Source organism: Pogona vitticeps, chromosome 9, assembly GCF_051106095.1.
Source record: "Pogona vitticeps strain Pit_001003342236 chromosome 9, PviZW2.1, whole genome shotgun sequence".
NCBI lineage: Eukaryota > Metazoa > Chordata > Lepidosauria > Squamata > Agamidae > Pogona > Pogona vitticeps.
In genome coordinates this window covers 17,456,713-17,483,489 of record NC_135791.1, presented here as the reverse complement: position 1 = coordinate 17,483,489, position 26,777 = coordinate 17,456,713, and the positions used below count along the sequence as shown (strand labels likewise).

The following is a 26,777-nucleotide window of genomic DNA, read 5'->3' as shown; positions in this document are numbered from 1 at the left end:
CACTTCTGAGTATTCTTTACCTGGAAATACCTAAAAAGGGTCACCATAAGTCAGAATCGACTTGACAACACATGATGATTATTATATAAGGACATCTTATATGATAATAATCTTGACTGCTGACATATTCACAGTCTGCCACCAACATCACAAAATGTTTATTATTTCAGCAGACTAACAAGATAAACTTTTGGAGAAATACCTTAACATTATTCTTTTTAATGTATTTTTTTAACCCAGGCTGTCATGATGACTCCCGTTCATGTCAACACGGAAGCCCGAAATTTTGAAGGTAAGAGGCATCAGCAGAGCTGTGTCTTCCTAGAAATGTAGGGATAAGGAGATATGTCAGTGTCATGTCTTCTGATATTCAAAATGCTTAAACCTCGTGTTCTTCCAATCTTGACTGTGCAATTTGGGTCACTACTTCAAAAGCACACTGGAATGAAACTCTGCCTCCTTTGTACCAGCCGAGTCAGTAGGTACAGCTGTTCCGAGCATGAAGTGTCCGGTGATGCCTATCTTAGAGCTGTGAGGGATGTTGCGGAGGAGATGGGATAGAGGCAGCAGCCCTAATTTGACAGTAATATAAACTGTAACAATAGAGATTCAAACAATCTAGAGACTGAAAACTAAGCAGGACAGAACCTGGCCTTGGATGAGTCAAACATTCAGGTTTTTTTTTAAACGGCACATCCCTTCCATTCCAAATGTGGATAAATTTGCCTGTCTGAGGAATATTCTTCAAAACTGGATGCGAATCCTCCCCTACCTGTACAGAAAATGAGAACAGATGACAAAGAAAAGGCAGAAGTGTTTAATTCCTATTTTAGCCCAGTCTTTTCCAAGAGGAAAGCCTTTGGGAAAAGACTATGACCCTCCAGAGAAATGTGAAGTGCAAGTGGAGGGGACAGCATTGAAGTTGGAGACTGATAAACAAATAGTCAAGGAACATCTTGCCTTAAATGACATCAAATACAGTGGTGCCTCACTTAACGGGCGCTCTGTTTGACAACGAAATCGCTAGACGTCGATGCTTTTGCGATCACAAAAGTGATCGCAAAACGATATTCCCTATGGGGGAATTTTGCTTTGCGATGATCGGTTCCCTGCTTCAGGAACTGATCATCGCAAAGCGATGATTTTCGGCCAGCTGATCGGTGGTTTCAAAATGGCCGCCGGGTAAACAAAATCGCTGCCCGCTGTATTCTGGGATGGATTCCTCACTGCACAGGTAACGAAAATGGCCGTGCTATGGAGGATCTTCACTGGACGGTGAGTTTCAAGCCCCTAGGAATGCATTAATCAGGTTTTAATGCGTTTCTATGGGCTTTTTAAAATTGCATTGCGACGTTTTCGTTTTACAGCGATTTCGCTGGAACGAATTAACATAATGCGAGGCACCACTGTATCCAGGAGCAGATGAACTGTATCCAAGAATCTTGAAGAAACTGATTATTTTCTTGAAATCATGGTAAACGGGGGAGGTGCCAGAGAATTGGATAGACAGAGGGAATGCTGTAGACATAATATATCTTGACTTCAGCAAAGCTTTTGACAAAGTGCCCCATCATATCCTGATTAGCAAGCAAACTAGGTGTGGTCTGGATAGATCAAGTGTCAGGTGGATACACAATTGGCTACAGAATCATACTCAGAGAGTGATGATTAATGGGTCCTTCTCTAACTGGGAGGAGGTAACAAGTGGGGTACCTCAAGGCTCAGTCCTGGGTCCAGTGCTCTTCAACATTTGTATTAATGACCTGGATCAGGGGGTGCAAAAATATTAATGAGATTTGCAGATGATACCAAATTGGGCAGAATAGCTAATTCCCTGGAAGACAGAAACTAAATTCAAAATGACCTTAATAGGATAGAGCTCTGGGCTGAAAACAACAAATAAAATTCAAGAGGGATAAGTACAAAGTTCTGCACCTCAGAAAAAGAAACCAGACCTAACAGTTACAAGAAGTGGGATAGCTGGCTCAGCAATACTATGAGCGTGAAGGATCTTGGAGTCATTGTAGAGCACAAGCTGAATGTGAGCCAACAGTGTGGTGTGGCTGCAAAAAAGGCAAATTCTCTTTTAGGCTCAATTAATACAAGTATACAGTTTCCAAATCCTGCAAGGTGCTTAGTCCCCCTCTATTCAGCACTGTTTATGCCTCACCACACTTCAAGAAGGATGCTAGCAAATTGGAAGAAGTTCAGCGGAGGGTGACAAGGGTGACCAAGCCTTTTGAGGAAAGGCTGAAAGAACGTCTTGAGAAAAGAAGACTGAGGGGGAATTTCAAAATATTTGAAAGGCTGTCATTCAGAGGAGAGGCCGGATCTATTCTCAATCATCCCTGAGTCTAGGATACCCAAAAATGGGCTCAAGTTACAGGAAACCAGATTTTGGTTGAATACCAGGGAAAAAATCCTAAGTGTTAGAGCAGTACGGCGATGGAACCAATTACAAGAGATGAGTGCTCCCACACTGGAGACATTCAAGAGAGATTTAGACAAGACCTAGGCATCATAGGCTTTTTCCAACTTCATGATTCTATGAAAGACCGAGCGTGCAGGCAGTGGCGAGCATAGCCAGGACCCACCGCACCGACAATGCCTTCTGCATTTCCCCAACAGGGCTGACTCCCCTGCATTGCGCCGTCATCGCTCACAATGCTGCCCAGGGCTCAGAACCGTTGTCTCAGGAGCTGTTGCAGTGCGTGCGCCTCCTCTTGCAACTCGGAGCAAACTACAGGTGCCAGGTGAGTGGGCAGGCCACGGGGAAAGAGCTGGGCGTTGTAGACGCATCAAAGGCATTTGCCAAGCTTTGGTTCGGTTTAACGCCTCCCTTTCCTGCCTCCTGCCCCTTTTCTAGGATCTGAAGAGCAACAAGACCATCCTGCACTTGGCCGTCCAAGCTGCCAACTTGCCCTTGATCGATTTTCTCCTCCGTCTGCTTGGACAAAAGGTTCAGAGCTTTATCAATATGAAGGTATGCTTCTGGATGTCCCCCACTAGGGGGTGCTGTGACCCAAGACTGGAAATACTGATTTGTTGGGGGTTCTCTCTTTTTCCCCTATTTGGAAGACTGGATACGAATTCCCAGTGTAGTTTAGTGGATGGAGTTATGGACTAGGACTTTGGAGAACGGGGTTCGAATCCCCACTCGGCCACGGAAACCCACTGGGGGAGTGGAACTGGTAAAAGTACCCTTTTAATATCTCACTTACCTTGAAAGCCCTATTAGGGCCACTATAACAGGTTTCCAACTTGACAACACAGAACACATAGAGGATAGAGTGATGGACTATGAATCGGGAGATCTGAGTTTGAATCCCCATTTAGCTACAAAAACTCATAGGGGATGACAATGGTAAAACCACTCCTTAAGTTCTTAGATACCTTGAAAACTGCCCTGGAGTGTCTGTAAGATGGAAGCAATTTGATAGCACATCATAGAAATGTGGTGTCCGTAAAGTGAAGAGTCAAGTGATAGATACTGGGATGACTATGAGCCACTTCTCTACGTATTTTGAAATCCCCTTGCTTGTTCACTGGTGGGGAGTCAATAGCAGCCTGAAATACAGACATTGAGCAGATGAGGCTCTATTGTTTCTTGGCTTTAGGTAGCAGAAGTGAGAATGGCTTTTCACATAGTACTACACTCTCTCAAGTAGTGGCAGCATTTACAGTGGTGCCTCGCTTAACGATTATCTCGTTAAACGACGAAACAGCTTGACGATGTTTAGATAGGGAAATTTCGCTTGACAATGATCGGTCCCCTGCTTCGGGAACCGATTTTTCGCTAGACGATGATTTTTAAACAGCTGATCGGTGGCTCTAAAATGGCCGCCCACTGTGCAAAATGGCTCCCCGCTGTGTTTTAGGATGGATTCCTCGCTTTACAGGCACCGAAAATGGCCGCCCTTATGGAGGTTCTTCGCTGGATGCTGAGGTATTTAGCCCATTGGAACGCATTGAACTGGTTTCAATGCATTTCAATGGGCTTTTTCATTTCGCTTGACGATTTTGCTTAACAGCGATTTCAGCGGAATGAATTATCCTCGTCAAGCGAGGCACCACTGTAATTCAATGCATGGAACTGCAATGAGAAGTTTATAATATAGGGAAAAGATATTGACCGTTTTCAGGTGTGAGAGAAATACACAGTATCCTAGAGGATTTTCCAGTGTGAGCGGCTAATGTCTAGCCTCTAGGTAAACCAGCTGTAGAGCCAGAGGTCAAGAGTTCGATTCCCCCCTAAGCCTCCTTGACGGGCTGGACACGATGATTCATAGGCTCCCTTCCAGCTCTATAGTTCTAAGATGATGATGATGATGCTTGGGGGCGCCATGTTGCAAAGAAGAAGGGGATAGCTGGCCAAGACACAGGCTGATTGGAATCAACTTTCTGCCTACAGGCCCATGGGAATACTGCACTGCACATGGCCGCTGGTCTACATGGGCAACCTTTCCAGGAACACCTTGTGCATCTGTTGCTACAACATGGCGCAGACCCCAGTGCCCGGAACCTGGAAAATGAACAGCCGGTTCATTTATTGGCTCCTGGACCAGCAACAGAGCAGGTCAGTCACGAGTGGAACTCAATTCTCTGAAAAGCTGCTTCTTTGAGAGGGCAAATTCCAGAATTGCCATTAGGCATGCTGGCTGGGGGGGGGGGATAATATTCTGAGCAGTGCAGGGATTTTTCAAGCTCTGGGTGGATGGTGAGGGGATTGCAGGAGGATGGGTCACTCTGTAGCTATAGTTGACGATAGCCTTTTTTTCCTTTCCAGCTTCGCCTTTTGCTAAGGAGCCGGAGACTCGGCCCTGGCCCAGCTTACCTCCCTTCTCTTCCCTGATGGCAGCTTGATGGGTGAATACTCCTGGCCAGGAATTAGCAGCAGAATCTATTTGTTTCTCAAGCCACCTCAGGGATGAAGAAGTCATCCATCATGTTATTGTTTTGGTGTTTTTTTTTTGGTGTTGTTGTTTTTTAAAAAACAGGGTTGTTGTCTTGTACTGGCTGTATTTAACTAAGTTATTGGCCTTGAGGCTCATATGCTGGCTGCTTCCTTGCTGATGCTAGCAAAAATTTTACATGTTCAAGGGTTGGTTCAGAGAATCAGCAGGTGTGACTTGCTGATTCTCTGTCACAAATGTGGAGAATAAGAAGTTACTCTTTTGACCTACAATTCCCAGAATTCTTCAGCAACTGTGGGTCCAATTCTAAAAGTCAAAGTTGAACAAAAGTGACTCTTTTTTTAGTTTAGTGGAAATAATTGGCAGTGCTTCTTTGTAAGTGATGCATCTTCCTCTTCATCACGGCCTTCTCCCAGGCAGAATGGGAAGAACATCATCCCCACCACACTGTTCCACGTCATCAGCAAGGAAACAGCTCAGGATCTGAGCACAAGTCCATTCAGCTGGCTCGCTTCTCCATGAGAGCTTAACAAGGCAGTGGACTGAGCTCCTCCACTTCTCCTCCCCTGTCCCTGCCCTGCCATGTATATCATTTCTGTGAAATGAATTTTGAACTTGAACCATATTGGTTCGTAGAAACTCTGGATCGAATAGCATGGGACTGGTCTTGCTAGAGAACTTGCTTAGGCAGGAGACAATCCTATATGTGTCTGCTCATGAAGAAAGTCCTGTTGAGTTCAATGGGACTTCCTCCCTGAGAAGGCAGGGTTGCAGCCTTCAGACCATTTCCATCTTGATCCACCCACTTATGCCAGGTCCAGATCCTAAGAGGATTCCTCTGCCAGCTGAAAGGGCAACATCTCCACCAGATGCATCACCTGGAAACTGTGGTGCCCTAGTCATCTCAGAGATCGGAAACATTACTTTTTTTAAGCTACAGTTCCCAGAGCTCACCACTGCCTATAGTGGTTGAGTAGTACTGGGAGCTGAAGTCTGAAAAGAGGCAATTTTGTCAAACTTTTGAGTTATCTAAGCTGCAGCTAGTGAATATTTCCTTACAATGCAAAGATGGGGAATCTGTGGCTCTCCCAGTGCTATTGGAGCAAAAGTCCTCTACGCTCCAACCAGACTGGGCAAGAGAAAGGGATTATCTACAACAACGTTTGAAGCGTTACCCATCCCTTATCTCTTTCTTAAGAGTCCCTCCACCATGAAAACCTGACTGGTTTAACTGTTGTTTCCTCAGTTCCTCCAGGAATCCAGGGAATTCTACTCCAGTGAGTGGAAGCAGATGTTTCTGTGCCTTGACTCTGTTGGTAAAGGGCAGTTCTTTACAATTCTTTGTGACAAGAGTTAAACTGGTCTTAAAGTTCTGATTGTAGTGGAGTGTTGCCCTTTAAAGGTAGAGGAGCCCTGTCAGGACATGGATCTGGCAATGTGATTAATTAGGCCCAACACAACCTGGGGCCAATAACATGCACAGTTTCAGTGCCCCCCCTCTGATGCTTGATATCAAGTGTGATGGAGGGCCTTCAGTGTTTTAAGCTGCAGGGATAAACACTGCGTGTTTTTGTTGTTGATTAGGCTCCGGCCTGCGATGCACCCTCTCACAGCATCTGTGCCCAGAAAACCTGTAGCCAGGACTCTGGCTTAATTTAGAGCCCTGTGTGGCTCTTTTTACCTTTCTTTCTCTCTCTCTTTCTCTCCCCCCACCTTCCCTTCTCCACCTCCATGAGTCTTTGGGCTCCTCCTTACTCTCAACAAATGTATTTCCACAAAGTGGGAAACCAACCTCTTAACTTTTTCTGCTGCCTTGTCCACAGCCTGGAAACTTCTTTTGAAAAACAATTATGTGCTCAGCAAAGGCCCCCAAGAGTAACTCATCACAAGCAGAGACACCCCTCAAAAGTGGCTGATGGCTCTTGTTATTCAAACATAAACAAAAGAGTTGCTTATTTAAAAGAAAATCTGAATGCCAGAAGCCGGCAGTCAAAAAGTACAAAAGACCATGTAGTGAGGCCACAGGATCCCTTTTACTATAAAGTAATTAAAAGCAATTAAGATACACTCCAAGTGGAAAGAAGTTATCCTTCTGTGCATTTACCATGGCAATGTAATTTAGGCATGCCTTCATTATTGCATGAAGGAATTGTCATTGGTAATGAGTTACTTCCAAATTGGCTCCCATCATCTCTCTGCACCCCGGTTTCTGCTGTTCAAACTTGCCATTAGAAACTGACTGGTTAACTTGCCATTAGAAACTGACTGGTTTGGCCTTCCTTCTTTCCAACCTCAGGCTGCCAAACCAGATCTTGGGGCTTTTTAGAAAAGAAAAGGAGAATTTTGGCAGGTTCAGCTTCTTCCACCACAAAATGCTGCAGGAATGATTCGAAGGCATGTGGCCATGCTAAGGAGCAAAAGTGATCCTCCCCCTTCCTCTCCTCTTTTGACTCTGAAAGCTTTCCCTCTTGCTGTATCTTCAACAAGACAGATAATCTCAGGTCTTTTGCTAAATGGAATCTTCGAGCAGAAGAAAGCTGGGGTTCATGACTGACCCATATGTTATTGGCACAGAAGTGCGCTAATTGTGGCAATAAATAAAGCACACTTTTTAAGCACGTCAGCTGTCTTGGTGTTACATTGCCCCCCAACCACCCACACAAAGCCAGCCCAGTCTGCTTCCCCTTTTCGCCCACCTTCACTTCCTCCCACTGCACTTTTTCTGCTTGTTCAATCCACTGCGTCAACAAGAGGCGAACACAGACACAAGGGGCTCAGAGATGCTCAGTTGTGAATTGCTTTATAGACACAAACAAATCCTGGCAAATAAATCCAACACGCTGCCCGTAGTTTTGCTTAAACCAGTTCCCCTTGCTGTTCAAAAGGCAGCTCCCTTTCCAAGGGCAAATAATCTGCCACGGGATCATAGATCTGCATCGTCTCCGCCTGCAGGGAGGGCAATCTTCTACTCTCTTCGTAGATATTCTGGACACAAAGGAACAAAGGATGGTGAACATTTCTTGCCATTTCAAAGCATGGGGAAAAGAGAAGCAGCTCTTTCTCCCCAAAGGCTGAAGGATGAATTTCAGATAAATTGGGGAACAAGGGTGAGCATGGATAATGGCAAAAGGGGGAAGTAAAAAATTAACAGCGTAATTTAGATTGAACATCTTTAGCTCCATTAACAAAGCCATGGGAGAAACATTTCAACTTTTAAACACAGGAGTGAAAAAGCTAAAGGTAAAGGTAAAGGTTCCCCTTGACATTTTTAGTCCAGTCGTGTCCGACTCTAGGGGCCGGTGCTCATCCCGTTTTTCAAGCCGTAGAGCCAGCGCTTGTCCGAAGACAGTTTTCTGTTTTCACGTGGCCAGCATGACTAGGGAACACCATTTTACCTTCCCACCGAGATGGTACCTATTTATCTACTCGCATTTACATGCTTTCAAACTGCTAGGTTGGCGAGGAACTGGGACAAAGCGACGGGAGCTCACTCTGTCGTGTGGATTCGATCTTACGACTGCTGGTCTTCTGACCCTGCAGCACACAATGGCTTCTGCGGTTTAGCCCACAGCGCCACCACGTATAGGATGAGAAGACCCCAAATGATGGTGTCCTAAGGGACAAGGCATGGCAATCTGGGAATAACCAAAGGGCCAGGGTTTAAGATTTGCCACCCTGAAATAGAATGGAGCTGTCAATGCCTTATGGCCACAATTGCTAAACGAAACTTCCCTGCAAAGGAGCACTTTATCTCTGAACACCTTCTATCCAGGTCAAATCCCAGGAGGCCTTTGAAACTAAAGCAGTGGAGGCTGGTTGACCTCTCTTGGTTTTAGTCCAAACAGTAAAGAAGCTATCCAAAGTTGTGGAGACAATTCCCACCCACCCATTCGTGGCAAATAGCACAGCACCTTGAGCAGCTCCTTTGCTTGAACATAGAGGAATTTTGGGCTCTGGAACTTAAAAGTAACTTTTTCCAAGTTATCTAAGTAGAGCAGCCAGCTGTTGCTCCTCTCAAGACCAGAGTCTTTGTAAAGCAACCTCACTAAGTAGAAGTAAGAAATCCAATATTGAGTGGTAACTGGAGTAGGCCTATTGGATTGGTGGAGATTTGGGAGTCTATCGCTATGTAAGTTCCATTGATTCAATGGGTTTACACTAGTAGTGACTTACTACTGGTTTTCCACCATGAAGATGAAGCAGATGCTCTGCTTGCAGAAGACCTCGTTCTGACCATTGTTGGCCCCTGAATTAACTACAGAAAAGTCAGACCGGAAATGTGTTCAGCATGTAAGGGCCGCTCTCCATTAAAAGAGGCAATGCTGGGTATGCTAGATGAATTTCTGGGCTGTCCTCATCATGTATTTAAATATAGGTTCGTAAATGAGGAAGAAGCCAGCAAAGATGGGTTCCATGAAATATACGAGGGGATTCAGTTTGGAAGGGGAGGTGAAAATGATTGGTTTTCCTCCACCACCATCACCAATATCAGTGAACTTTTTCATGGATACTCACTGCGTACTCATGAATCCATGGTTCCCTCTTAGGATACCACATCTCATACAGAGGACCCAATTCCTCATATCTTCTTGGCACCCTCACTTCTTCATACTCATGGAGCTGCGGAGCGCCAAACCAATGGGGTGGGTTTTGGGGGTCTGCAGTGACAAAAGAATTCCACTTCAGGAACCAACCTTTTGCAGAAGCACTGAGAGTTAAGATCTCATGTGGCTCCAGGTCAAAGCTTAGAAAAGCTCCTCTGTTTCTGGGAATGCAGTTCCCAAATTTGAGAGTTGCCGGCCCCAAAAGTAACTTTTTTCACTTGTAAATTTTTAAGTTTCAGCAATAAAGGTAAAAGAAAGGTATCACAACTTTTTCAAGGTAAGTGTCCAGTTATAACACTATGATTTGGGTGAGAACTGGATGAAAGAAAGAAAGAAAAGACACACGTACCTGCAATTAGATATTTTACAAAATAAAAATTAAATTAAAAAGAAAAAAAATTAAATAGCAATATTAGCAAAATTCTTAATGTGTGGAATGTAAAGCAGTTAAGATTTGTGGTTATTTTTTTAAAAAAGAAAACCTGGATCAGAAGAAACTGAATCTGATTACCTGTCAATCCAGTCCCAGAGCTTTGAGCGGTTAATTCTTAAGCAACTGATTCTGAATTCATGTGCAATCCACCACCTAGCACTGAATTGTTCAGAAACCTTAAATTCAAGTCACATGGCATTCAAATACAAAATATGGTAACCCCTCCCCAGAGGTGTAGCAATGGAATTTGACAGGTGCTAATTGCACCGAATTTCAGTTCAGTTCGCTTGTGAAGAATTTACCAAAATCTGTTCATTTCACCTTATTTGGGATGCAAACGATTTTAACAGATTCAGATTTGGAAGAAATTAAATGCAGAATTTTTCTGGTCCCCAGGTCTGGGTTATGGCTTTAAGGTTTGGAGGTGAGACAGGGTGGAGAGCGTAGGCACATGTAGGAGTAGCTCGTGGACGAAGCGGTAAGACACCTCTCCTGTTCCAGACATGACACACCCATGGGAACATCTACCTGCAATACTGGCATCCGCTTCGCTGTCAGCATGATGGCCCACCTGTGTCGGGGCCACAGATCCACTTGTTGTGGATGTCTTGATTGAGCTGCCCTACAAAGAGAGTAAACCAATCAGATCAGGAGCACACCAGACATAGGAATACTCACTTTTGTAGACTACACATCCAAGCCAAGATGAGTGTCTCCAATGGCTTGGGGATGCCATAGTCATTTCTAACTTATGGCAACTTTGACCAGTTTTTAAGGTGCGTGAGATGTTTAAGGAGTTTCCAAGGCCAAGCCAACATTAGAATCATGATTTCTTGAATCCTAGACATTCTATCCATGACACCACACTAGCTCGTGAAATGTCACTGCGATGCCCGAGAGCCAAACCTGAGTTCTGAGAAGAGGAACCTAGTATTTTATCCCCAATACCAGCAGCATAGATTTGGGAATTCTGGAAGCTTGTAATTCCATGTAAATGGTTCTATGTAGGGCTGTCTATGGAAAGTGTCAGGAAACTTCAGCTACTCCAAAATGCAGCAGACAGATCGCTGGCTGGGCTGGTTACAGGGATCACACAATCCCCCTGCTACGGCAGCACCACTGGGTGCCAATCCATTTCTAGGCACAATACAAAGTGTTGATCCTAACCTATACAGTGGACCCTCTACTTACGGAATTAATCTGTATTGGAACAGTGGCTGCAGGTCGAAAAGTCTGTAGGTTGAGTCTCCATTGACCTACAATGTATTGAAAACTGATTAATCCCGTAACCAGCCATTTTTGTTCAATTTTTGTTCAATTTTGGTTTTTTTTCTGGTCTGTAGGTCGATTCTCCGGCTGCAAGTCGAACCTAAATTTTGTGGCCAGAGAAGTCTGTAACTCAAAAAGTCTGTAAGTTGAGCCGTCTGTAAGTCAAGGGTCCACTGTACAGCCCTTAATGGCTTGGGCCGAGGACCACATCCCCCTTTAGGAGCCTCTTGGAGTGTTAAGATCATCACCTTTCTCTCAGCCCCACCACCTTCACAGGTGTGTTTGGCAGGTACACAGGAGAGGGCCTTCTCTGTTGCTGCTCCCAGACTTTGGAACTCCCTCTCACTGGAGGCCAGCCTGGCTCCATCTTTGCCCTCTTTCCACAAGCAGGAAAGTCCTTTCTCTTCAAGCAAGCTTTCCTTCAATCACTAGCTGCCTGAGTGAGGTGTTTTTCTTTCTTACTTACTTACTTATGGCTTTGAATGTATTTTGGTGTTGCTTATGTTTTTTTTATTATGGAATGTGTTTGATCCTTTTTAGTACCTGTAAACTCATTGTTGTTAGCTTCAATGTTGTCCTTTAATGAGGTAAGCCATCTTGGGTCTTTTAAGGAGAAAGGCGAGCAAAAATATTTTAAATAAATAAAATAGAATAATATATCCAAGTCCTGATCCAGATGCCTAAATTCATTCTGTCATTCTTTTCTTGGAAAGTAAGTTACAGTTCCCAGCCATTCACCTTTCAGAAGTTAATGAACTTCTAGGCCTTCTCTGTCTACATACCGGTAAGCATTACCTCAAGCAGAACCTGCTGATAATAAGGAGATGAAGGAGGCTTTCAAAAACTGCAGGTACTGAGGATGTGGAACATTTTACATAAATCACGTCGTTGCTGTAGAACCGCCTTGCAAGTATTCAGCAATTTCTTTGCCTTGAGCATGAGGTCGCAATATGGAAACACGGAGGACGTCTCATTGAGATTTTCACTATCTCTGAAAAATATGGTTTGCTTTAAACTCATGTTGATTTTTTAAAATCTTGTGTCTGTTTCCTTTGTGAAGATAAGTAGGCACACACAGCAAGTACTGTTGGGGTTTTATTAGCAAACGTGCATGCTTTCTGTAGTTTGTGTGACTGGGAAGAACTTTTCTAGGCTGGAATGACTGTCTCTCTATTCAGCACTAATCAATCCAGCCTTGATTCCAAAGAGAAGCCTGCCTCTCTGCTGAGTGTCTTTTCTCTTGGTTGGTGGAAGTTGATTGTTTGCTGTTGATCTGTTCGATTGGTTGCTAATTGTGTGTGCAGAAAGAAAGCAGTATATGCCAGTCTGTAATTTCAAGCCGTGTACCTTGGCTCAACTATCTCTGACACTCTCTCCCTAGATGTCGAGCTGGATAAACACATTGGCAAAGCAGCTGCCATGTTCTCTAGACTCACAAAGAGAGTATGGCTCAATAAGAAGCTGACGACATATACCAAGATCCAGGTCTATAGAGCCTATGTCCTGAGCACACTCCTGTACTGCAGTGAGTCCTAGACCCTTTATGCATGGCATGAGAGGAATCTGAACATGTTCCATATGCGTTGTCTCCAACACATTTTTTTGTATCACCTGGCAACTTCCAAATAGAGTAGGCCTACAACAAGCTGGAATTTTTAGCATGTATACATTACTGAAACAGCGATGTCTACGTTGGTTTGGGCATGTCATGAGAATGGCTGATGGTCGGATTCCAAAAGATCTCCTGTGCGGAGAATTAGTGCAGGGAAATCGCACCAGAGGAAACCACAGCTACAATCCAAGGATATCTGCAAGTGGGATCTGAAGGTCTTAGGAATGGACCTCAACAGATGGTAAACCTTGACATCTGAGCATTCAGCCTGGAGGCAGGCTGTGCATTACGGCAGTGGTCCCCAACCTTGGGCCTCCAGATGTTCTTGAACTTCAACTCCCAGAAATCCTGGCCAGCAGAGGTGGTGGTGAAGGCTTCTGGGAGTTGTAGTCCAATAACATCTGGAGGCCCAAGGTTGAGGACCACTGCATTACGGCCTCCCCCAATTTGAAGAGGCACTTGTTCAGCAGGCCGAGGCAAAGAGGCAGCCCCGAAAGCAGCAAAATCAGGGAGCTGGACAGGGGACAGATTGGATTTGTCTTCAGGGTGGAAGGGATTGCCGCTCTTGAATTGGCCTTCTCAGCCACACTAAATGGTGTTCCAAGTCCTCCATACAGAGCACGATACCATAGTCTCTCAAGACTGAAGGATGGCTAATCTAATTTCGGGGGGGGGGGGGATGCTTGAAAGTAAAGAAAATAAAACTGTTTAAAATTTTTAAAATTGTATCTCCTCCAAATGTCTCAAAGTGAGTTATTGAGACTTTTGTGCCAATTAATGAGAAAGAGGTGGAATATCTGGGGAACTTGAAGCTATTCTCCTTTGTGGATCTCTGTACATCTACTGCATAGCAAAGAAGAAAATTTTACCAGAATTTCAAAACTCTGAAACAAGTACAACAAGAGAGAAAGGTGGATCACATCTGCACAGACAATTTATCTTGCGTGTTTTTTCCTTCATATGTGGATTTTTTTCAGTACAGTAGGATTCTGAAAAACACGGATTATAGTGAACACTATAATCTCTCTAATGGTCAATTCTGGTAACTTCATCTTTAGAAATATGTATTTCTAAGGAGTTTTCTTTTAATGTTTTTAATATTTTGAGACCATGGATAAATGAATCAGTGGATACTGATCTTGCGGATTAGGGGGTCCTACTGCACTGAGTTTTTCTCAGAAACACAAAAAACAATCACAAAAAGACATATGCTTTCCCCAAGACATCCCCTCTACAAAAAAAAAAAAAAAAAGCCCTACCGTCTTTCATGAAATTAACATTCCATGGCCACTTATAGTCAGATCCTTCCTAACTGGTCTTCAAATTCCTGAGAATATTCACTGTAACTACCGTATTTTTCGCACCATAAGACACACTTTTCCCCCACAAAACAAGGGGGTGGAAAGTCTGTGCGTCTTATGGAGCGAAGAAAACAGATTATATTTTCCTGTTTTCTTCTCCTAAAAAATTGGTGCGTCTTATGGAAAGGTGCATCTTATGGAGCGAAAAATACGGTATATAAATTTAGAGCAAATTTCTATCATGCACAGTCATGACAAAGTCCAGCATCTGCTTTCTAGTCTCCACTAGAGAATCAACACATGGAATGAACTGACAAAGGGAAGTCAGCTCTTATGTAATTCTCATTAAATCAATGGGTTTATTCTAGTCAGGACATCGACCAGCACCTTGATGAAAATAAGCAGAGATGCCAACAACCTGATAAAAGTCAAGAGGAAATTGAAGTAATGCTAGCAACAGGTTAGGGAAAGAGGTAGCGCCATTCAAGCCCATTTCTTCTTGCGGGCTTAAAGACTAATTTGTTCTGTTTTCTTTTGTTGTTCTATGCTGTCAAGATGCTTTCAACAGTAACCCTAGGACCTCCAAAAGGTCCCGTCATTAACGGCCTCACTCAGGTCTTGCAACATCAAGATTGAGACTTCTTTTATTGAACCAATCCATTTCCTCTTTGGTCTTCCTGTTTTCTGTTCACATCAAGCTTGCCCATCGTTACTGGTTTTCCCAGGGAGTGTGGTCTCCTTATGATGTGCCCAAAGTACAATAGGTCCAGTTCAATCATTTTTGCTTCTATAGAGAATTCAGGCTTGATGCGATCACACACCCAAATATTTGTCTTTCTGTCAGTCTCTAGTATCCACAAAGCTCTATTCTAACATATTTTAAATGAATCAATTTTTCTTCCTGTTAGCTTTCTTCAGTGTCCAACTTTTACATCTGTACAAAGCAATTGGGAATACTATAGATTATCTTCACTTTGTTTTCCAGTGACACATTCTTACACTAGAGGATTTTTCCTAGTTCGTTCATAGCTACCCTTCCCTGTTTGAGTCTTCTTTCAAGATATTGGCTGTAGTTTCCCTTTGGACTGATAATTGAATTGAAATATACAAAATTACTGACGCCCAGGAGGTCACCAATCTATTGTGCTTACAGCAGGATTGATCATCCCATAAGCCAACTCAAAAAATAGGGGTGCCCCAAACAAAAAAAAATTATAACTATGAAACTAGACCTCAGATCAGTGCCAAGGTTGGCACCAATGTGGCAGAAAGTATGCTATTCCACTATGTCAAACCCAGGGACATTTAGGCAAAAGGAGTTTGAGTTATGATTTTTTTTAAAAAAAGTAACACTGTTTTACCTTGTGCATAATCAAGCAACCTTGAGCTCCAGCCAATGTAAACACTTACTATTCACACTTATTCAAAAACAGCCCTCGCAATTGTTTCATTTTTGAGTGAGAAGAGTCTAACTGATGAAAAATAGTCAGCTTCTGGGATGATATTGTGCAGCAATACTGAGTCATTTCCTGCCATTTGAACTGTGGGTAGAGAAGCACAATATCCCACATTCATAATGCAGAGATTTTTGGAATAACTGAATATTTATTTCATTTTTTTCCACTGTTAACATTAAACATGAGGCTGCTGGATCAGGTCATCAGGGGGTGTGGGGCTTCATGTCATGTGTACGCTGATGACACCCAGCTCTACGTCTCCTGTTTTTCCTACAACAGTGGATGCCATTCTGTCCCTTCAGCGCTGCCTGGATGCCGTACTGGGATGGATGCAGGCAAATGGTCTGAAGCTGAACCTGGGCAAGACGGAGGTCCTAAGGGTGGATGTCCTAGACATTGGTGGTTTGGGAAACTCCCTCACTTTCAGGGGGGTGACTCTCACCACAAAGACTGAGGTTTGCAGCTTGGAGGTCCATCTAGAGCTGTTCGAGGCAGCTTACCATGGAAATTCAGGTAGCATCAGTGGACCAACTCCCAGAAATCCTGGTCAGCAGAGGTGGTGGTGAAGGCTTCTGGGAGTTGTAATCCAAGAACATCTGGAGGCCCAAGGTTGGGGACCACTGCCCTAAACGGTTTAGGACCTCAGTATCTAGTGGAATGCCTTCTCCCACCTAGATCTACCCGAATCACTCGCTCGAGCCAGGAGGGGCAGCTCAGGGGCCTAATGCCAAGGGAAGCCTGAAGAGAAAGAACAAGAAAGTGGGCCTTCTTGGCAGTGGCCCCTCGACTCTGGAACAATCTCCCCACATAGATCTGCTTGGCTCCCTCGCTGGGCGTTTTTAAGAGCCAACTTAAGACCTGGCTCTTCAGGCAGGCCTTCCCTCCTGTCAATACCTAACTTATTTCGCCATCTTCTAGTTTATTAATATTGTTGGGGTTTTTTTTTTAATATTATTGTTAGCCGCCCAGAGTAGACTTCGGTCTAAATGATGGGATAATAAATAAATAAATAAATAAATAAATAAATAAATAAATAAATAAATATGTAAGTAAATAAATAAATAAATATATAAGTAAATAAGTAAATAAATAAAGTTATATAATTCTACTATAGACATTCTTTTTGTTTTTTAATATTCAGTTGCAATCCTGATTTTGCACTTTCTTCTTTCATTTTCATCAGAAGATATATCTTGTGTTTCTAGATATTGCTGCATTCTGCAAGTAATATAGTACCTTAAATTTCTGATATTCCCACTATTTTCACTCCTTCACATGAACCTAATCCATCTCTCCATATGATATATTCTGCATACAGATTGAACAGACAGGAAGATAAAACACACATTTGTCTGAAGCTTTTGTCCATAGGAAACTATTCTATTTCTCTGTATCCTGTTTGTCCAGAGTACATATGACACATTAGGACAATCAAATGTAGAGGCATGCCCATTTCTTTTAAAATAAGACATGGCTTTTCTAGATCCATAAAGTCAAAGTTTTTTCTGTACTCTTCAAAAATTCTTTGGTATACTCCAACAAACAACGTATGTTTGCAATATGATCTGTAGTGTCTCTTCTTTTTCAGAATCCAGTTTAAAGGCAAGTGTTTCTTGCGCCATACACGGTAAAAGTCTTGGCTGCAAAATCTTGAGTATCACTTTGGTTGCATGGGAAATAAACACAGTGTTCGAATAACTGTACTATTTTGACTTTTCCTTTCTTAAGGATTGGGCCGTTGTTTTGTTTTCTGTATCCATGGGCATATTGTGAAACTTTTGATAGATTCATTTTCTATAATTCAAAATAGTTCTAATGATGCCCCATCTAGTCCTGCTGGTTTATTTCTCCTGAGTGTTTTCATAGCAGCTTTCACTTCAGTTTAATAAATTGCAGGTTTTTCATCACAGAATTCTTCTTCAAAGGAATCTGTCATCTTTCCTTCTCTTCTACATAGTCTTCAGCATATTTCCTTTATTTGCTTATACTTTTCCTTCACCATTATGTTAATCTTTCTTGGATGATGCAGTTTCCCTCTGTTGCAGATATGGTATTTGCTGACACAGAATTTTACAGTCCATGTCAAATAGACTGTATCCAGACAAATTTGAAGCTTGACTGTTTTTCACTCGTTGTAACTTTGACATTGAGTGGATGCTGTAAATGAATAGATCCAGATCCCTGCATTCAAATGTCAAGCTTGTACTCCTTGGAGGGGAAAAATATTCGAATGTGTCAGCAATAAAGGACAGAGTTATTTTCCCCAAAGCTCTGGATTTCCTTCCTTTCCTTTCCTTCCTTCCTTCCTACCTTCTTCCCTTCCCTTCCCTTCCCTTCCCTTCCCTTCCCTTCCCTTCCCTTCCCTTCCCTTCCCTTCCCTTCCCTTCCCTTCTCTTCCCTTCCCTTCCCTTCCTCCCTCCCTCCCTCCCTTCCTTCCTTCCTTCCTTCCATTCTCTTCCCTTCCCTTCTCTTCTCTTCTCTTTTCCCTTCCCTTCCCTTCCCTTCCCTTCCGTTTCCTTTCCTTTCCTTCCTTCCTTCCTTCCTTCCTTCCTTCCTTCCTTCCTTCCTTCCTTCCTTCCTTCCTTCCTTCCTTCCTTCCTTCCTTCCTTCCTTCCTTCCTTCCTTCCTTCCTTCCTTCCTTCCATTCTCTTCCCTTCCCTTCCCTTCCCTTCTCTTCTCTTTTCCCTTCCCTTCCCTTCCCTTCCCTTCCGTTTCCTTTCCTTTCCTTCCTTCCTTCCTTCCTTCCTTCCTTCCTTCCTTCCTTCCTTCCTTCCTTCCTTCCTTCCTTCCTTCCTTCCTTCCTTCCTTCCTTCCTTCCTTCCTTCCCTTCCCTTCCCTTCCCTTCCCTTCCCTTCCGTCCGTCCGTCCTCCCTCCCTCCCTCCTTCCTTCCCTCCCACTTGAACCTGGTCTGAATCATACACTTGCTGTGATGGGAAATCTTTTCATATCTGCTATGTTTTTTTGAATATGTTTAAACCAAACATTGCAACAAGTAATAAACTCCTTTTTCATGCCATGGAAATTTCGCCTACTGGTTTCTGCTGATGGGGCTACTGGTAAACAATGGTGGAGTGGTACATTTTGAAGTGTAGGCCTTCATCTTGGCAGCCCTCATCTCACCCCAGAGACGCAAGGGAATGAGATGAGGCAGGGAAGAAGGATAGCATTGGATAGACCTGGAAAGGGTCACAGAATAAGAGAATAATGGAATTGGAAGGGACCGAATGCAAGAACTCGAGTTAAAATTATATCTGACAGATCATTACCATCATCTTACAATTGCAGAGTTGGAAGAGACCCTATGGATCATCAAGTTCAGCTCCTGTCAAGCAGGCACAAACGGGGGATCATATTCCCAACTTCTGGCTCCACAGCCAGAAATCTAAACCACTGAGCTATGGTTGTATAACTTTCTCTTGAATGCCTCCAGTGTTGAAACACTCACAACCTCCCAAGATAATGGGTTCCATCATTGTACTGCTTTAACAAAGTTTTTTTCTTATATTCAACTGAAATTCTGGCTTTCTGTAACTTGGAGTGTGAGTCCTGCACTCTGGAAATATTCAGGACAGATCCTGGCCTTCCTCTGTATGATAACCTGTAAAGAACATGAAAAGTGGCATCTAATCTCCCCTCAGTCTTCTTTTCTCAAGGCGAAACATGCCCAGTTCTTTCAGTCTTTCCTCCTAGGGCTTGCTTTCCAGCCCCCTGATCATCCTTGTCTCCTTCCTCTGAACTGGTTCCTGTTTCTCAGCATCCTTCTCAAAGTTTGATCTTCAGAACAGGACATTGTACTCTAAATGAGGTTGAGCCATATGATGTGGGGACCTTTTTTTTGCAGCTGCATCACATTGTTGACTCATATTTAGCTTGTGATCTACAAGAATTCCAAGATCCTTCTCACATGCAGTATTGCTGAACCATGTATCTCCCATCTTGTAACTGTGCATTTGGTTCTTCTTCCTAGGTTTTGAACTTCGCAGAAATCCCCGTTAAAACTTCATTCTGTCATTTTAGCCCTGTGCTTGAGCCTATCAAGAAGTTTTTGAATTTTGTTCCTGTCTTCCAGGGCATTAGCATCCAAGTTGTTAGCTAAAAAATTTAAGAGAATCAGGATTTGGACTGAGTCTTGCAATATCTCACTTGTTACCTCTTTCTACTTTAAGAAGGGGCCATGGATAAGCACTCTCTGAGTACAATTCTCTAACTAATCGTGCATCCACCTGATAGTTCCTCTATCCAGTACCACACCAAGTTAGCTTGCTAATCACAATATCATGGGCCACTTTGTCAAAACCTTAGGTGAAGTCAAGATATATTATATCTACAGCATTCCAGCCATTTTCCAGGGAGGTTAATCTATCAAAACATGAGATAAGATTAGTCTGGCAGATATTGTTCTTGACCATCCATGGTGGCTTCTAGTTACCAACGTACCCTCTAATTTTCAGCCCCTGTACCCTCTGCCTTTCATGCGTGCGACTGCCCTGTGTGCACACACAACTCTGCCCCCCGCGCACACACAGGGTTCCGTTGCAACTGGAACCTAACATAATCACTGTGTGGAGGAGGAAGAGAGCCACACACAAGGAGGCAGAGGCGTGCACACCAAGCTTAGAGGGAACCTTGATTATCACTGCATTGTTTCCAATGCTCCAGAATTTTCCCTGGGATTGATGTCAAAGTGACTGGTCCACATTTCCCAGGTTGCTCCTTTTTTGAAGGCAGGGACAACACTGGCCCTCCTCCAGTCATCTGGCACGTCACCCATTCTCCATGTTTTCAAGAAAACAACAGTGGTTCTCCAGAGTTCTTTGGCCAAATTACTTCAATATTCTTGGCTGCAGTTCACTGGGCTTTGGAGATTTGAACAAATCCGAAGCGCTCAGCTTTTCCGTGACTATTTGTTTATCAGTCTCAAGCAGCGATCCTCGTTTTGCTTGGTCCAACCTCTTTTAAACCAACCCTTCTGTGTACACATGATCTGGCTCCATAAAAAGAGTAGCCAGGCCATGGGACCACAAAGAATCAGATGAGCATGGAACAGCGTTGGGCTGGTTTGTGACTTCCTGTATGTCATGAAGTCACCAAAACAAAATAACCCAAACCAGACCGCCATCTTGCACCCACAGTCGCAAGGAGAGCCCAAAAATGCAAGCTGCGCTACGAATCCACAGCAACAAACCAGTTTTGATGGTCTTCTTCACCACCACCAGATATTTTGGAAGCTAGTTATTACCCAATTACGGTCCCTATAAGCCAGTTCCTAGGATACCTAGTGTAGCGTAGTGGATAGAGTGATGGTCTTGGACTCAGGGGTGCTGGGATCGAATCCTTGCCCAGTCATGGAAACTCATGAGGGGAGAGGTGGAACTGGTAAAACCATGCCTTAGATTTCTATGAAAGCCCTCTTAGAGTTGCTATAAGTCAGTTCTGACTTGACAACACCTAACAACAACAACAACAACAACAACAACAACAACAACAACAACAACAACAACAACAACAACAACAACAACAACAACAACAACAACAACAGATCCTAATTGGCCAATGAAAACCAAACTCACCCAACCCTCCAAACCCTTTTGCCATACAACAAAGATAGCTTACGCCCATACAATGCTGCCACTAAGAGGATTGTCACAAAGTGCCTCCATGAGAAGAGAAGCACAAAACACTGTACTTGAAGTCCAGCCTTCACGATGTGTAACAAAAAGTAAGGTTCCCATTGCTTTTAGTGGAACTTCCAAAAATATGTGCTTGGAATTATAGGCTTAATTTCTTAGAATAGGCATGCACATTGATTTCCATTCTTGGAAGGTGTCAGGTATAATTTTAGAAAGAAAGCACTCCAGACCGTAACAGGGGTTTCCCCCCATCCATGCACCCATCAGTCGCAAACTTTACTGTGTCCTTTAGAAATATTTAAAACTGTAAAGATTTTGGTCAGTATTCCCTTGAGCTTTTACTGAGTGGACAAGTCATGAGAGCACAGTAATACAGGATCATACCCAGCTTTTCCATTACAAAGCCGTGCTCAAGGCAGGTTATGGACTGTTCCTCTTCCTTCTGAACTTATCTGCAATTCTCCCAGTAATGGGACATAAATGGATCTTCCCAGAGACAGTGCATTGTTGCCAGCCATTCTTGCTGTAATGCAACGTATTTGACAGCGGCTTGGTCTTGAATGGGCAGTCCATGGTATTGAACCTTACAAAAGACCTGCTCCTCAATTGTTGGCAAAGAGCTGCACCCTGTATCTATCCTTATGGGGCAGATGTCTACGAGATTGCACCTGTACTATAGCATTAGTGATCATACCATTTGCAAAATTATGCTATTGTGTATGGGGGGTTCTTCATGGAGATCATACCTTGCTGAACAGCAGTGCTGTCATGAGCACCTGGCACCTGTGTTACTATGCAAAGGAGACTGTCTGCTTGGCAGAAACTCAGTGGGATAATGGCCTTCATCTATACTTCAGTGGACACTTTATAGATGGGGCAGCAATTTATGTATTCCGTGCAGAATGTGTCACGCAATCGCTGCCAGTCACAAACTTCCGGTACCTCCATTCTGTGAGCCTTGGGTACTGCTAAGGGCTCAAAAGCAGATCTGGCTGAGCTCTCCCTCCCCACAGGGCAACCATTTCTCCATATACTGGGAGAGGCACTTACCTCTGAACTGGGCTCCTCAAGTTGAGCTGGTTGCCCGCCGAGTTTCAGCCATTTGCTCATGGAATAGTTGTTCCCAAATCTCACTCTCTCCCTGAAAACAGCAAGAGCAGTGGTTTGGAATAATCTCATCCCTCTGCCATCTGTGGGCGACTTGTGGCCAAAGCAATTGGCTCCCTATAAAAGCAGAAGTGCCAACTTTTTTCCTGACAGTACTCCTGTTCTTTTAACCGTCCTACAACAAGCCAGTGTGTGTGTGTGTGTTGTGAATCACCTATAAAGTGTTTTTCCCCTCAACATGCCAAATACTATTATTTTGAAATTTACACCTGAAGTGCTTTTCGCAAAACTACCACTCCATTAGTGCAAGAGGTGCATGAAAAGGAAAGTTGGCCACCCTTTCTTTGGGCCTCCTTCTCTCCTACCCACGTGCATACTCACTTGACCGGTCCATGGCTTCCTTCTCCTGCAAACAGAATGAGGAAAGACGAAGAAAAGACTGGCATCAATGCAAAACAGAATGAAGACGTTCAGCAGATTTTTTTTTTTTAAACCAACATTTGCAGTTGCTTCCATGAGGGATCTGAATTTTACAGTCTGTTATTCTCACAAGAAAGCAAGAAATAAAAACACTCTTAAGGCTTAACACCAAAATTTCTCTGCGCAAGTTTCCCCTCAGAAGACTTGCAGGAAATCTTATGGGATTTCTCAGATTTTTTCGTGATCTGCAATATTATTTTGGCACAATTAGCGAGGGAAACTGAATAAATTCCCCACCACCACCACCACCTCTAATCCAGATTTTGTTAAATTTAAAGTAGACATATTGAAACAAGTGGTACTTGTATCAACTGTGATCCATCCCTTTGGCCGGAAGAATTTGCGGCCAGGATTCCCCCTTTTTTCAGTACCCCAATCACTGAAGGAAGCAAAGAAGCTGATACCCAACAACCCTGTTAAATATGAGGGGTTTTTCCCCACATCTTTACCTTTGAGGGCCCGAGTCTTTGGCCGACAGAGCCAGCAGCCCAACAGGAAGAGGTTGGAAAGAACCAGAAGTCCCCCAAGGGTCCCAAGGAGACCAACGAAAGGAAGTGGCATTGTGGGGCTCTCTGAGGAATAAGGAAGAAAGATTGACAGCAGTAAGAATCTAAGGACAGCCATGCCGGAGGAGAACTCATGGGCTGCCTAGATCATTTTGTTTACACATCGGTTAACCACTTGCTTATGGTTAGCCTGCTAGATGGCTATGAGCATAACTGCATGCTTCATCTTGCAAACTCTCCAAATGATATATATAGGGACATATTGCCTCCGAGGATGGCTGTATAGCTCAGAGGTTTAGGTTTCTGGCTCCAGAGACAGCAGTTGGGAGTTTGATTCCCCCCACTGGGCCTCCTGTCAGTAGAGCCAGCCTGTGTGGCCTTGAGCAAGCTGTGTCGTCCCAGGGTGCCCCCCCCCCCCAGAAGAAGGGAAGTGAATTCCTAAAAGGCAAGGTCTGAGAGATCAATGTTTATTTCTTGTAGACAATCTTTTCTTTGTTTCAGAGCTTGGTGTCGGGGTAGGTGGGGTGGGGATTACCTTTTAGACTGCGATTCCCAGAATCCCCCAGCACCATGTAAACATAGGTTGGCTGGGGATTCTGGACTATGCACTACCAGGCCAGTTTTAAGCTCTGCTTTTATTACAACCTATGTGAAGGCTTCAGAATTACCCTGCCATTTAGAATTTCCCACCCATCTTCTACAAATTCATAACTTCTCTTCTGTGCAGGACAGATGAAAATGAAGCAGTTTTGCTCTGAATGGGCTCCGGAGTTGCTTTTTTGTCTCTTTAAAAAGAAAAAGAAAAAAAATCCAGCAATTGCAAGTTTGAAGTCGACAGAAAAAGAAAGGGATATAAAGATGGCAGAGATTATGGATAGCATCCATCATTTACTACAGACTGGCTGGACAACTCAGTGGTTAAGTTATACAGCTGCAGATCTAGAGCTTGAAAGTTCAGTTCCCACTGTGTATTCCAGAACAGCCAGCCTGTGTAGCCTTGGGCAAGCTGCAGAGTCACAGGGTGATCCCCCAGAAGAAGGGAATGGCAAACCAATTCTGAATACTCTCTACCTAGAAAATGCTGAAAAGGGTTACTGTAAGTTGGAATTGACTTGAAAGCACATTATTCTTATTATTTTGTTTACTATCCACAGGTTTTAACATTTTTTGTACCTGGTTCAGGTGTGGATGGAATCTCTGGCTCTCCATCACCCGGCTTTTTCTCTCTCTCTGGAAAGGAACACATGGAATAAAGACTGAATCGCATCTAAATTCTCATAGTATCAGCACTGAATGCAAGGATATCATGCTCATCAATGTGACATTATAGGCTGGATCACAACAGTTAAGCAGATCTCATTTTTCCCAGGGAAAAGAAATAGAAACCCCAGGAATCTGTCAGTTTTACTTAAGCAGTGCAGAAACGTGTATCAACCTATTCTTGAAGCTATATTATCCTTCCACTCAACAGTACACGTAGCATAGCAGTCAATCGACTAGCTGGGTAGTTTTTTCCATATTACCTAATATCACTATATTTTTATCCATCCCTTCCCCTAAACAAAGAATGATTGTATAGATGCCCTGGCACCACGACCAAATTATCCTCACAGGAAGCAAACTGGACAGAGCAACTGATCCAGAGTGACTCAGAGAAAAACATGGCCGAGCAAAGATATGAACCTACGTCTCTGTGCTCCAAGTTCTGAGAGACACCAGTGTTCCCAGCCTTGGGTCCCCAGATGTTCTACAACTCCCAGATATCCTGGCCAGCACTAGCTAGTGGTGAAGGCTTCAGGGAGTTTTAGTCCATGTGGGGACGCAAGGTTGGAAACCACCGCACCTACGCCATATTGCCTCTGGTTTTTGAAAGTAGAGGCATGCCCTCGTTCTCCTGTGCTCCCTTTCCACTCTCCGCAAGTGAGATGCTCCTTACCTGCTGTGGTGACGCTGAGCCCTGCCCCACCATCAGCAAAGTCGCTTTCGCCAAGAGCATTCCGGGCATTGACAGAAACATTGTAGGTGGTCTCTGGCTGCAGGCCTGTCAAGGTGAACGTGGAGGACTGTGGTGGGAAAACATCGGCATAGAGAAAGCTGGGGATGTCTGGCCAGTGGTACCTGGAGAGAGACAAGCGAAGAGGGGATATTTCAGGTTCTCAGGTTGGTCTAAAATTCAAGGTTGACAATGGAGAAATTGAAATGGTCAAAGATGCTGTTATACCTTGTCTCAGTCATCAGTCCAAATGGGGACTGCAGAAATAAGATGATGAGACTCAGAAGGGCAGCTATGAAGGAACTAGAAAAGATTCTCAAGTGTAAGGGTATGTCATTAGAGACCAAGACCAAGATCATGCACACTATCACATTCCTAATTACTATGTATACAGGTGTAGAAGCTAGACAGTGGAGAAAGCCAACATGGAAATGATTGATTCATTTGGAATATGGTGCTGGAGGAGAGCTTCGCAGATACCATGAAACTTCAGAAAGACAGATCCTCAATCAAATCAAGCATGAAATCTCTCTAGCAGCAAAAATGGAATAAAGGAAGTTGTTGTATGCTGGGTACATGAGTATAAGACAAGGCTCACTGGAAAAGACAATAATGCTAGGAAAAGTCAAAGGTAGCAGGAAAAGAGAAAGACCAAATATGAGATGGCTTGATTCAATAAAAGCAACATGGTGTTGAATTTGCAATTGCTGAGCAGGCTATTGATGACAGGACATTTTGGAGGTTGCTCATTCATAGTATTGGCAAAAGTTGGAGGTGACTAGACTGCACCCAACAATATACAGTAGGTAGACTGGTGCAGGTCTTTCCTTGTAACTCCTACCTGACACGAAAACTTTGTGGAAGACCTCCATCAAACCCGGGGGTCCATTCCAAAGCCAACCTGCTGTCGGCCACAGCAGCAACCTTTAGCCCCGTTGGTGGGTCCGGACGGCCTGGTGAGAAAAAAAGGAAGTCACAGCAAACACTCAGGAAGCAAAAAAGTGACGTTTTACACTCAAGCCGAATTGCTATATGCATTGAACTGTAAAAGTCCAAGTCTCAGCGACTCTTTAGCCCTTACTGGTACTTTGCAGCTGGATGTCAAGGGTATCTGTGCCCAGTTCATTGGTGGCCGTGCAGGTGAAGATGGCATAGTCGTGAACCGCGCTCACGTTGGCAATTGTCAAGGTGCTGATGTGCAAGGAACCTTCGTGATCTGTGACCACGGTATACCTGGGACGGAATAATTGTAATGTCAAAAGATTCAGAGTCAAATGATGCATTAGAAGAAATGTGAATAATCTTTTAGTAGCCAACTTTTTCCTCCCACAGAATGATGGCAACTATGGGAATATGAGTCTGATCAGACATGTAAATGAAGTCTGTGCTTTCTGTCCACTGACCAGTGGCAAAATAAACCTTGCTGGAATGCAAAATCTGGAACTGAGTGAAAACTCAGTCTGAGAAACAG

General features: G+C 43.7%; 2 protein-coding genes across 9 annotated transcripts in view; one reads left to right on the top strand and one right to left on the bottom strand.

Annotated features, from left to right (window-relative positions):
* NFKBID (NFKB inhibitor delta) overlaps positions 1-7,531 on the top strand; it is a 33,079-nt gene extending 25,548 nt beyond the window's left edge. For 4 of the 5 annotated variants that reach the window (XM_020777413.3, XM_020777411.3, XM_072979905.2 and 1 more), the window contains exons 8-12: positions 241-292; positions 2,629-2,753; positions 2,867-2,983; positions 4,412-4,576; positions 4,787-7,531. In XM_020777413.3, the coding sequence (XP_020633072.3) occupies positions 241-292; positions 2,629-2,753; positions 2,867-2,983; positions 4,412-4,576; positions 4,787-4,852 (525 nt within the window). In that variant the 3' untranslated portion in view covers positions 4,853-7,531. The other variant, XM_072979906.2, reaches the window with a different exon arrangement.
* Positions 7,532-7,696: 165 nt separating this feature from the next.
* NPHS1 (NPHS1 adhesion molecule, nephrin) overlaps positions 7,697-26,777 on the bottom strand; it is a 54,418-nt gene continuing 35,337 nt past the window's right edge. The window contains exons 22-31 of one of the 4 annotated variants that reach the window (XM_072979899.2): positions 26,388-26,539; positions 26,148-26,259; positions 25,250-25,431; positions 24,487-24,543; positions 23,257-23,379; positions 22,709-22,733; positions 22,271-22,361; positions 10,479-10,572; positions 9,429-9,571; positions 7,697-7,898 (exon numbers count right to left, since the gene is read on the bottom strand). In XM_072979899.2, the coding sequence (XP_072836000.2) occupies positions 7,770-7,898; positions 9,429-9,571; positions 10,479-10,572; positions 22,271-22,361; positions 22,709-22,733; positions 23,257-23,379; positions 24,487-24,543; positions 25,250-25,431; positions 26,148-26,259; positions 26,388-26,539 (1,108 nt within the window). In that variant the 3' untranslated portion in view covers positions 7,697-7,769. The other 3 variants (XM_072979900.2, XM_078380241.1, XM_072979901.2) reach the window with 3 other exon arrangements.